Here is a 12,708-nt window from a genome sequence, read left to right as displayed (position 1 = left end):
CGTCATCACTATGGCGATGACGCAGGCATTCCATGCCACCCCAGCCATGCTGGGTCTCTGGGCAGCATGGAAAGGTGGAAAGGCAGCTCTGGCCAGAGCGAAGGCGGTGCTGGCAGCCAGGGGAAAGAAGGCCCATTCTTGCATGAATCTTTGTTAAAGGTAAACTGTAATTGGGGGGAAAAGTATACAGGAGGATGTGCATAGGTTATATGCAAATATTAATGCCATTTTATATTAGAGACTTAGGCATCCTCAGATTTTGGTATTTGAAGGGGTTCTGGAACCCAACCCCCATGGATATTGAAGAATACATAATGAATTTTGCATTTTAAATTATATCATTCTGGTTATAAGGCAGAGAATCCAGATTAGGACTAACCTGCCAAGAAATAGAAATTTCTAAATAGGTTATTTCATTTAAAAAAATGGTTGAATTGAAAGAGGCAGGCCTGGCTGGAGAAAATTGGTAAAAACCAATTTTCATTACTGACAGGCTACAATTTATCAACAGGTACATATTTTCTGAAATGTTATCCAAATTGGCACAAATTTAAAAAATTCAGAAATGGGGAAGTATTTAAGCCAAAGGAACAAATGTAAAATACGTGAAAACAAAACAACATTCATTGATCCTTAAATTATACAAATTAGAAATTCTGGAGATACTTATAAAAGGAATCTAAGTATTTTTCTCTTCTTCCTCTTGCATGCAAACTGATGGATTCAATCATACGGAGAACAAAACACTTCATTAGTATAAGGATAACTGTTAGCCAACATTTAACCATGATGTTTCCCTTTAAAAATATGGAGGCATCAAAGTTAAAATAAAATCCACATTTGTAGGAATTATCCAGCACATTCCAAAAAACAAGTAACAAGAGTAGGTGGCCATGGTTGAAGTGAAAACTGAGGCAGTCAAAATAATAATGAAATTGGAACAAAGAGGTCAATGTCCCATCTGCATCTTCTACTTAAGTATTTATATTCATAGCACTTGATTGCAGTTTTAAGAGTCTCTTAAGCATATAGTAGAATTTCACTGAGTTGGAGCCTATTGATTCAAATATTTTGGCATGCTATCAGTCAAAGTTTTCAAGGTTATAATAAAATAAAGATATGTTCTGATATACATTACTTTTGACCCACTTGACTAACCACCCTGTGGAGAGTGTACAAAGGTTTTAGAATGAGACCTTAAATAGAATCCAAGGCCTATCACTTATTAGTTATCAACTTGCTTGAATCTCTCTGAGACTCAGTTACCTCAACTGTAAAATAAGAATAACAATGTTGCCGGGATCGGTTTGGCTCAGTGGATAGAGCATCGGCCTACGGACTGAAAGGTCCCGGGTTCGATTCCTGTCAAGGGCATGTGCCTTGGTTGCGGGCACATCCCCAGTAGGGGGTGTGCAAGAGGCGGTGATCGATGGTTCTCTCTCATCGATGTTTCTAATTCTCTATACCTCTCTCTTCCTCTCTGTGAAAAATCAATAAAATATATTTAAAAAAAAAAGAATAATGTTTATCATGAAGGCTGCTTGAAGATTACCTACCATGTACCTGTTATACAATAGATTTCAACAAATTTTATTTTCTAGTCCCTAACTCAAGCTATGAAAAAATTTATGTACATAGAGAATAGAATCATTAGATCTTGAAAGTAGGTTAGCTTATTTGAAGTATACTCATTTCCCCCTTGACAAGAGACATAATTTCAGATGACTTTTAGTCTGGCAGTGACAGACTATAGGTATGATCACATTAAACTTAAGGCATATCCAAGCAAATGACTTTCTGTCTCTGACATTTCTACTTCAGTAATTTTCTATTTTAGCATTGGACTTAGAAAGAGATAATAAAGATCTTTTAAACATTTTTTAATGGATTTTAAAGAGAAAGGAAGAGTGGGAGATTGAAAACATCGATGAGAGAAACATCAACATTGATCGGCTGCCTCCTGCATGCCCCTCACTGGGGATTGATCTCCCAACTTGGATGTGTGCCCTACCTGGGAATCGAACTGGAGACCTTATGGTGCATGGATTGATACTCAACCACTGAGTCACACCAGCCGAACAATAAGTCTTTAATAGACTTTTTCTTGCTCTATGTGGTTTTGTTTTTCACTATTTTAGAACTCATTTTATTTTTATTGTTGCCAATATCTATAATTTAATTGAATAACACATTTACATTTATACAATTACAAATAGGTTTTATTTGAAGTTCATTTTTCCTCAATGTAACATAAGCTCTCTGGGGATAAGGACTTTGTCATTTTTGTTTTCACACATTATGTTTCTTCACTTGTAAAGAATAAGTGAACATATTTCTATTTTAAAGGAATAAGACAAATCACAATTTGTGATTTTGAAAGTAAAGAGAAAAATTAAATCTCATGGGAAAGGTTTCTTTTGGCTTGATTCTATTTTATATAACGCGGTTTTTAATTACTGGCTTAAGTCACAATGATTTCAGTCATGTGCCACCTAACAATGGGAATATGTTCTGAGAAATGTGTTGTTAGGCAATTTTGTCTGTATGAATATCATAGATTACCTTTACACAAACCTAGGTGGTATAGCTACTACACACCTAGGCTAGATGGTATAGCTTATTGATCCTAGGCTACAAACTTATACAACAGGTTACTGTACTGAATACTGTAGGCAATTTTTACACAATGGTATTTGTGTAACTAAACATAAAAGATACAATAAAATACAGTATCTCTTTCTTCTTCAACATAAATTAACCTGGGTTTCCTATACCTTTTTTACTCTATAAGCTTTTTAATATTTTTAAAATTTCAACTCTTTTGTAGTAACATTTAGCTTAAAGCACAGCTATATATATTTTCTTTCTTTACATCTTTATTCTATAAGCTTTTTCTATTTTAAACACTTTTTATTTTTAGTTTTTTAAGTTTTTATTCAAGACTAAGACACAAATATACACATTAGCCTAGACCCACACAGTATCAGTGTCATCAATACCACTGTCTTCCACCTCCACCTCCACATCTTGTCCCACTGGAAGGTCTTCAGGGGCAATAAAGTGCATGGAGCTGTTATGTCCTATGATAAGAACACCTCTGGAATACCGACTAAATCAAGGACCTGCCTGAGGTCCTTCTTGAGGAAATAGGTCCATGGTAGTTTGGTTTCTTTTTCTCATCATATAATAGATTTGCTTGTAAGCAGATAATGCACCATGATACCTTTCCTAAACTGCCACCATAGATTTCACATACTTTCAGTCCTTTATCGTTAGCCAGTACTGTGATGTATGGTATTTTGGTAAATACAAAATTGTTTTCAGAAATTTTATATTTATTAGTATTTGAAGCTTTTTCCTTCTATTGGTGTTTTTGTCAGATTTAGGCCCCCACCTTCTCTCCCTCTTTTCCACATAGTTTTTCAAACCTCTCTAAGTCTAAAACATCAGATGTACTATTGGAATGTGGTGTTTATTTTGTATTAAAAAACAAGTTGAAGTTCACAGTATTCTTTCTCTTTTAAGGTTGGAAATGTGGGTTAAGTATGGCTTTATTTACATTATTTAAAAAAAAAATTACACTATTTCTTAACCTGTTTGGTTTTTTGGGGAAATGAGTGGATAAATTCTACATTAGAGGCCACCATTATTCTAAAGCAACCTGGAAATCCCTTACATCTTTTTATTCCTATTGTTATTACTGATTATGACTATTGATATTTTATAAACATTCTTAACACATCTCAGGAAACAATTCACAGTGCTAAGTTTGTGGACAAGTCTTCCTTTTGAAGAAAAAAATCAAGTAACTTTCTTAAAATATCATGCATAGACAAACAGATTTAGAAATCAAAGTCTCTCACATCCAATTACTAATTTAGTTATGGTAGAATCTGACATGATACACTATAGCTTACAGTTTTGTGGTATTTAGAAGTATTTATGCTCATATATAAATAACAGCTATCTTGTGCTAAAACAAAAAAAGATTATTTTTAGCTTAGAAAGTTATATAAAAGAAACAAACTAGAATAGAATCCATAGTTTTTTGCTATTTTTGTCTTTATGATGACAATGCAATAACATGATAGTGATTTTCCCACCTTGAGTTCTAGTAAAGTTCATTCATGCATTTATGCAACATTTATTGAGGACCTCTAAATTGCCAAATAATAAAGATACAACTAAGACACAGACCCTGCCTCACAGAAAGCAGAGAAATATGAGACTTGCAGATGGCTAGATACATACAATAGTGTCCTTTAAAAAAAAGTCTAAAAATATGCAAACCATTTATATATATAAACCCTAATATGCAAATAGACAGAACAGCCAAACAACTGAACAACCAGTTGTTATGACATGCGCTGACCCCTGGGGGGGGGGGGGTGTGCGCACGGAACATGGTGGGCGCTGGCCATAGCAGGATGGTGGAGCAGGTAAGAAGGAATTACCAGACCAAGCTTGGGGCACCGGTCGCTGTCAGCAAGGCAAACCTCTAGTGGTTACTGAAAATTCTTTGCTTCCTTGCACCATAGTCCCACCCAATGCTCAAACTTGCTGCCAGTGCCAGCCCTGCTCATCCCTGAGGGCTTCTCCACCTCCCCTTGCTCCTGAGAGGTAATCGGGGCACCAACTGCCACTTGCACCTGCTGATGGCATCGGCCCTACTTGCACCCATTGCTGGCACCAGCCCCAATGGCTTCACACCATCAGTGGGTGTGAGTGGGGCCGATGCCATCAGTGCATAGGAGCAGTGGCAGTGGAAGTGGGGCTGCAGACCGACAGGAAACCAGGGGCCATGGTGGGAGGGGCCAGGTGGGGGCTTGGAGAATGGGCTAAGACCCACCCCTGTGCCCACTGCAGCCTCGCAGCCCACAGTTCCTTTCAAGGTGCACGATTTTGTGCACTGGGCCCCTAGTACTATACTAGTATATACTTTTAACAATACACATAAATGCAGTATAAATACAAAAGCATGAAAAAAAGTATAATCAAATTCAGTATAATGGTTAACTCTGGAAGGTGAGCTGGGAGAATGAGGGGAATAAAATCAGGTAGGAAAACAAAGGAAGCTTCAATTTTACCTATAGTTTGTAGTTTATTTCTTTTAAAAAGAAAAAGATCTGAAACAAATATTGCAAAGCGCTAAAATCTGACAAAGCTCCATAATAAAAGACATGGATATATTTGTTATATTTTCTCTATTCTTTTCTGTATGCTTGAAATATTTTGTGATTTTAAAAAATGCATTCAAGCTGAAACCGGTTTGGCTAAGTAGATAGAGCGTCGGCCTGCGGACTCAAGGGTCCCAGGTTCGACTCCGGTCAAGGGAATGTACCTTGGTTAGGGGGCACATCCCCAGTAGGAGGTGTGCAAGAGGCAGCTGATCGATGATTCTCTCTCATCGATGTTTCTAACTCTCTATCTCTCTCTCTTCTTCTCTGTAAAAAATCAATAAAATATATATTTTTAAAAATGCATTCAATTATGGAGTTTTAATTCATAACAACAATTTAATAAACAACACAAGATTTATGGAGTTTTAATTCATAACAACAATTTAATAAACAACACAAAATTGAGAACCAATATTAGGAATGAATGAGAAAAACAGCCTGAACACTGTATGTTATTTTTAGATGAAGTGTGATACATACCTGTGAGTGCTAAATAAGCAGCAATGTACCGCTTTTCCAGTCCATCTCTAACACTCTGAATTGCACCAAAAATTGGAGGTATAATCATAATCAGGTTACTCACTGTATTCCCTATAGAAGAAAAGCACGAGAAGATAAGTTAACCAATACTACTTTAAATAAAGATATATTCACTTGGCCATTAACAAACATTAAAGAGATAACTCCTCTTTAAAGATGATGGAATGATATTTATAAGGTGCTAAAAGAAAATTTTCTACTCAACAAAAATTTCTTATAAGAACCCAAGTAGGCCCTGGCTGGTTTGGCTCAGTGGACTGAGTGTCGACCTATGGACCAAAGGGTCCCAGGTTTGATTCTAGTGAAGGCCACATACCTTGGTTGCAGTCTCTTTCCTGGCTCACACAATAGAGCCACACCAGCCAGGGCATGTGCCCTGACTGGGAATCGATCATGACCTCCCAGTTCATAGGTCAATGCTTAAAAACTGAGCTATACTGGCCAGGGCTGTTCTTATCTTTATTAAAACAAAAATTAACAAAAGCAAAGAAACAACAAAACAAAAAACCCAAGAGCAGAATAAATAATAAAATGGGGAAATAAATAGCTAATCTAGTTTATAAATTTATTCTGGGTAGAATAAAATGGCACAATACATTCAAAGTTTCAAGTAAATGAATTTCAACATTAGAGCTGATATTACATAAGTCATATACCAGTTAATGGACATATATGGAACACTCTACCATACAACAATAGCATATAAATTCTTCTCAAGTGCACATGGAATATTTCCTAGGGTGGATCATATATTAGGCCATAAATTAAGTCTCAAGAGGCTTAAAAAGATAGATATTATATAAAATATCTCCTCCAACCACAATAAAATGAAGTTAGAAATAAATAACAGAAGAAAAACTAGAAATTTTCACAAACTTATGTAAATTAAACAACAGCCAACAGGTCAAAGAAGAAATCTCAAGGGAAATTAGAAAATACTTAGAGATTAATTAAAATGAACACACAACATAACATTAATGAAATGCAACAAAAGCAGCGCTAAAGGGAAAATTTATAGCTATAAACACTTAGATAAAAAATAAGGATCATCAAGCTGATTTGAAAGAATATTACTTACTAACATGAAAATATACAACACACTGGTAAAGGTAAATATATAGCCAAATTCAGAACTGCAATATGATGGTGCAAACTAGTATTCATTCTAGTAATAAAGGTAAAAGTAAAAAATATTAAAAATAACTAAAGCTATAATAATTTGTGAATGAATACACAATTAAAAAAAAAACAGGTAAACTGTATTATCAAAAACCTAAAGTGGGAGAATAAAAGGTAGAGTTTTAGTATGAGAAACTATCAGCGTGAAAGAGACTGTTATATGTAGGCCTCGTGGCAACCACAAAGCAAAAACCTTTAAGAGGTTCTCAAAAAATTAAGAGAAGGGAAGCAAAGCCTACCACTACAGAAAATCATCATTCACAAAGGAACACAGCAGGAGAGAAAGAAAGGAACAAGAGGACTACAAAACAGCCAGAAAGGCATTAGTAATCCACAGTAGGCTATTAATAATTACTCTAGCCCTGGCTGTTTTGGCTAAGTGGCTAGAGAATCAGCCTGTGGACTGTAAAGTCCCAGATTTGATTCTGGTCAAGGGTACAGGCCTAGATTGTGGGCTTGATCCCAGTAGGGACAAGTGCTGGTGAGGATGAGAAGAAAAAGGAACCCTTGTGCACTGCTGGTGGAAATGCAGACTGGTGCAGCCTCTGTGGAGAACAGTAAGGAGCTTCCTCAAAAAACTAAAAATGGAACTCCCATTTAACAGGGTGATCCCACTTCTAGGAATATATCCCAAAAAAGTAGAAACACTTATCAGAAAGGATATATGCACACCTATGTTCATAGTAGCACAATTCACCATAGCTACAATTTGGAAACAGCCTAGTAAGTGCCCATGAGCAGATGAGTGGATAAAAAACTGTGGTACATCTACACAATGGAATACTATGCTGCACTAAAAAAGAAGGAATTCTTACCATTTGCAATAGCATGGATGGAACTGGAGAGCATTATGCTAAGCAAAATAAGGCAGACAGAGAAAGATAAATAACCCATGATCTCACTCATTTGTGGACTATAATGAACAACATAAACTGATATAAAAAAAAAAAAGATCCAGATTCAGAGAAGCATCGATTAGACCATCAAACCTCAGAGGGATGTAGGGGAGGGTGGGGGTAAGGGAGAAAGATGAAGGACTTGTATGCATGGATATAAGCCTAACCAATGAACACAGACTACAGGGGGTTGAGGGCATGAGTGGGGAGGTACGGGGAGGGCAATAGAGGGGGGATAAGAACACATATGTGATACCTTAATAAATGGGGGGAAAAAGAATTAATCTGTTTTCATGCACAATACTAAAAAATAAAAATAGGTTCTCAAAGATTTGCAACCCATGTTCACTACAGCATCCAATAAAGTAAAACATACAATGTCTGGCATCCAATAAAAGATTGCCAGGTATACAAAGAAGAAAAAAGCATAACCTATAATGAGAAAAACAATCAATTGAATCCAATCCAGAACTGACACAGATTTCAGAATTAGCAGACAGATTAAAGCAGTTCATATAAAAGTCTAGAAAATACAAACAAACTAATAGTGGCATAAGACAAATCAGTGGTTGTGGGAAGAAGAGACATTGGGATGGAGAAGGAGGACTTATAAAGGGACATGAGAAAACCTGGTAGTGACAGATATGTTCACTATCTTGCTTGTAGTAATGGTTTCACATGTGTATAAACACATCAAAACTCAATTTGTACACTTTAAATTCTGCATTCTATTGTATGTCAACTTTATCTCGATAAAGCTGTTTTTTGTTTGTTTTTAAGTTTTGCCTTTGGGGAGTAGAATTGGAGGTACAAAGGAAAGAGTTAGGGAAAGCACTGCTTTCTGATTTTGCTACAAGTCTTAACACTAGCTGTTTTATTTTATTTTATATATATACCTTTTAATGTATTATTTTGACAAAATAAAAAGTTAAAGAAACTTAAGAAAGGGGATAAAATAGCTGATAGTTTCATAGATGTGATAAGATTTGAGCTAGATTCTGAAAGGAGAGAAATAACTAAAATCTACTGATAGCCTATTAAGTATCAGGTACTAGACCTCACATTATACATGTGCTAACTTATTTGCTCTTCACAACAGCTTTGTGAAGTATTATTACCCCATTATACAAATAATAAAAATAGGCTAAGAGATTATATAATTTACTCAAGTTCTCACAATAAGCAAATCAGAGCCAAGGTTTTATTATAGCTCTGTCCTTACAGCCAATGTTCCTTCCCCTTAATGCACTAGCACAATGTTTACACAAAAAAGTCTTTATTAATATTTTAAAAATGATATCAGAGAGTATTTCAATTTGTACAAATAGCAAAATAATCTGCCTAGGTGGAGTGTGAAAATATGAGGTGTAGAGCTAGACATATTAAACAACAGTTATCAATAGCTTTAAGTAAACCTGTAGAATATCGTACCATTCAGGAGAGCCCTAGGATTCAAACTAATGAAAATCTTTACTGATGAATAAGATAAAGGAATTAAAACATGCCCAAAGATACATATAATATGAAATTCAGCTAATATATCAATAATATAGAAATCAGAAATACATTTCAAATGACCTGGAGACAGGGGATTTAGGTAGCTAGTGGGCATCTAGGTCAGATAAAGATGCTACAACTTACTGTATCTCTCTATAAAGCTGAGTAAACATAGATTAGATTAAAGACATTTTTGACTCCTGAGTAAGACTGCAGCGTGAACCTGTAACTGCAACCGTGGAGCTACAGATATAACTTATAATACCATCAAAACACATCACATACCCAGGTACGAACCTAGCAAAAGATGTGCAAGACTAATAAAACTCCCAACAGGTTTTTTTGTTTGTTTGTTTGTTTTTGTTTTTGTTTTGTACAAATTGATAAGCTGATTCTAAACTTTATATGAAAATTAAAAAGGACAAAAAGAGCCAAGAAAACAACAAAATTGAAGTATTTACACAAAGTATGTCAAATCACAGCCAGCACCAGCTACAAATTTGACATGCTTGATTTACACTATTAGATATCAAGGCCTATTTGCCAGGATAGACAAATAGAACAACAGAACAGTTAAGATTCTAAGAACATCCCAGTGTGCTCAGTGATTGAACACTGACCAATGAACCAAGAGGTCACGGTTCAATTCTAGGTCTGGGCATATGCCTTGATCTCTGATCAATGATTTTCTCTCATCATTGATATTTCTATCTCTCTCTCCCTCTCCTTTCCTGTCTCTGAAATGAATAAAAATATATTAAAAAAAGAAAACATTCCAAGAACAAACTAACATTCATTCACCTGATTTATGAAAAACATGGCCCTGCAGTATAGTAGTGTCCTCCACTGATAAAGTTTAATATCCTGCCAACTTGTCAAAGAAAACATTTTAAGGGTCCAGGTCCATTTTCTCAGAGACATTTTAATCCCTCTGTTGTATAATACCTCATGTCTCTTTATGTAAGTGATTGTTTTAAGAGATGCAGATACGTGATTTCAGATAATTAGGGGAGGCCAGAAAAAGTAACACTATTATTTTTATACTAGAGGCCTGGTGCATGAAATTCATGCATTGGGGAAGGGGGTGTCCTCAGCCTAGTCTGTACCCTCTCGCAATCCGGGACCCCTCGGGTAGGGACCCTAGGTCTGGCTGGTGATCGGGGCATATCGGGGCTTTCCTTCCCCTGTCTGTCAGCAACTGGCCCAGCTGCCACTGCTTGCCATCTGTATGGTGCTGCCCCTCCTCCCCTGCCACCAATCACCTCCCTCTGCAGGTGACAAGTGTGGAGTACAATAGCTTGACTGGCCGAAGCCTCCCTCTGCGGGGTGATTGCTGACCGGCCTGGCACACCGGCCACAGCATTGCTGGCCAGTGGCCTGGACCTCCCTCTGTGGGGCAATCGATTGCAGGGCCCACAGATCAATCGCCCTGTAGAGAGAAGCCCCACCCACCTGGCTGGGGCTCTGTGATTGATTGCCACATAGAGGGTGGCCTGGGCCTCCTTCTGTGGGGCAATTGTGGGGCGATGGCGGGGCCACCCAATCAATTGCATGGTACCCGCCTTGGCTGGCCTGGAGCTAGTACATGTCATAGCATAATTGTTAGGAAGGTTATTCAGGCAGTTGTTCTGCTGTTTGGTCATTCGGTCTATTTGTATATTACACTTTTATTATTATACATAACAAACAAGGACATTTAGCCTCAAAAAGGTTAACATGCCAAAAGTGATAAATTCCTATTTTTAAAATATATTGTGTAATTGATAATTCAGTTAGTATGTTATTTTCTTTTAAATACAGGCAGTCCTCAGGTTACATAGAGCTCGACGTACGTCATTTCATGGTTACATCACCATCTCCCATTTACAGTATTTATAAAAAAAAAGTTCCGTCATTTTGACATATGTACATATGTGCTTTATGTTTTTTATTATTTATTTACCACAAGTAAAGGTCAGGAATTGTTATCTTCCTTTTAATTTTTTTTTACTGTTTCATTTTATTACTGCTGTGTATGTGCTCCATGTGAGTGACATAGGTGCTTATGTAAATGGGTTCTGACTTATGGGAAAAATCGTATTACGTTGCGCCGTAGGAACTGATCTCCGATGTAATCTGAGGACCTACTGTATTACAATCACATCTCCCCCAAAGTTTAGACATTGACAAAGGCCTGCTTCTAACAAACTCCCTCCAACACACTCTTTGTCCTCCCTAACAGGGATTCATCATCTTGGACTCATGGTAAGCCTCCACTGCTCTGTTCTTGACAGTTTTATTGTATCTGCACACATATGGACAGAGTGGATTCATCCATTCTACTCATGTCCATTTCTAGAACTGTGCTTTTTATACTTCTTAACAACATTCTATACATGTTTCATGGAATATGTTGTAAAACTCTCTTGAGTATATGCCTACAAATAGAAATTTAAGAGTATTAAATTAGATACATTTTGGGGCAAATATTACAATAGAGTCAAACCTATGTTTCTTCCACTGTTATCACACTGACTCTTTTTTTTACATCTCTTCCATTTCCCCTCACACCCATGTGTTTTTTCCCCTGTACTTTCTTTCTTTTTTTTAAATTAAGATATTATATGTGTAAATATCTTAACATTGCCACCCCACTCCCATATATGCCCTCACCCCCCAGAGTTTTACGTCCATTGGTTATGCTTATATGCATGGTGTTTAGTGCTTAAGAACATGTGAGCTGAGCCTGTAGGCCCAGGTTCAAATCTTGACTCTCAAATTTATTTTCTGTTTGAACTAGCATTATATTAATATACAAACCCCTGAGCCTATTGTTTTTATCTGAAAAGTTGTGATAATTTACCTCAAGAATATTTCAACATATTACTGGTGTTAAAGGGCTTAGAACATTGTATGGCATATAATAAGGACTGAAAGGTTACCTTTGTTTAATAAGATTTTAAACTTTCTCTTATGTTTAATATGTGATTGACCGTTGCCTGCATTATATTTTGTCTGTATTTTGTAATTTGTCCTATATCAATGTTGGCTCAGGCCTTAGTTAATAAATGTTCAAAGCACATACTCTGTAGTCCATGTACTTTGTGACTGAAGAATTGCATAATTAAAGGTTACTCCATAGTTAGGAAATTGTGCTCTTTATGGCTATTACTTAACCGCAGGCATGAAATCATAATTCAAATTTTTGATTGCCTTCCCCAATTCTTAGTCTTTACTATAGTGTGTGTTTATCTGAATTGGATATTTCAAGGGTCAATGATTTTTAACATATTTTCTAATTCTCATATTATGTATTCATTCTGGAATAAAGGTTCTTTCATTTGTTCTGAAGGAAGAAGACTTTAAAATTCCACGGGTTATAACTGTTTATAATTGTTTCCTTATTTACCCTCTGAATTTTTTATGGGTTTATAACA

General features: G+C 36.3%; 1 protein-coding gene across 6 annotated transcripts in view; it reads right to left on the bottom strand.

Annotated features, from left to right (window-relative positions):
* The window catches only part of ACER3 (alkaline ceramidase 3), a 71,133-nt gene that overhangs the window by 32,221 nt on the left and 26,204 nt on the right, over positions 1-12,708 (bottom strand). For 5 of the 6 annotated variants that reach the window (XM_045578038.1, XM_036428556.2, XM_036428555.2 and 2 more), the window contains one exon: positions 5,661-5,771. The exons of the other annotated variant lie outside the window; for it this stretch is intronic. In XM_045578038.1, the coding sequence (XP_045433994.1) occupies positions 5,661-5,771 (111 nt within the window). Of the gene's footprint in view, positions 1-5,660; positions 5,772-12,708 lie in introns of those variants that run through there. 6 annotated transcript variants of the gene reach the window in all.

This window comes from Pipistrellus kuhlii, unplaced genomic scaffold, assembly GCF_014108245.1.
Source record: "Pipistrellus kuhlii isolate mPipKuh1 unplaced genomic scaffold, mPipKuh1.p scaffold_m20_p_9, whole genome shotgun sequence".
NCBI lineage: Eukaryota > Metazoa > Chordata > Mammalia > Chiroptera > Vespertilionidae > Pipistrellus > Pipistrellus kuhlii.
This window is presented reverse-complemented; position numbering and strand designations above follow the sequence as displayed.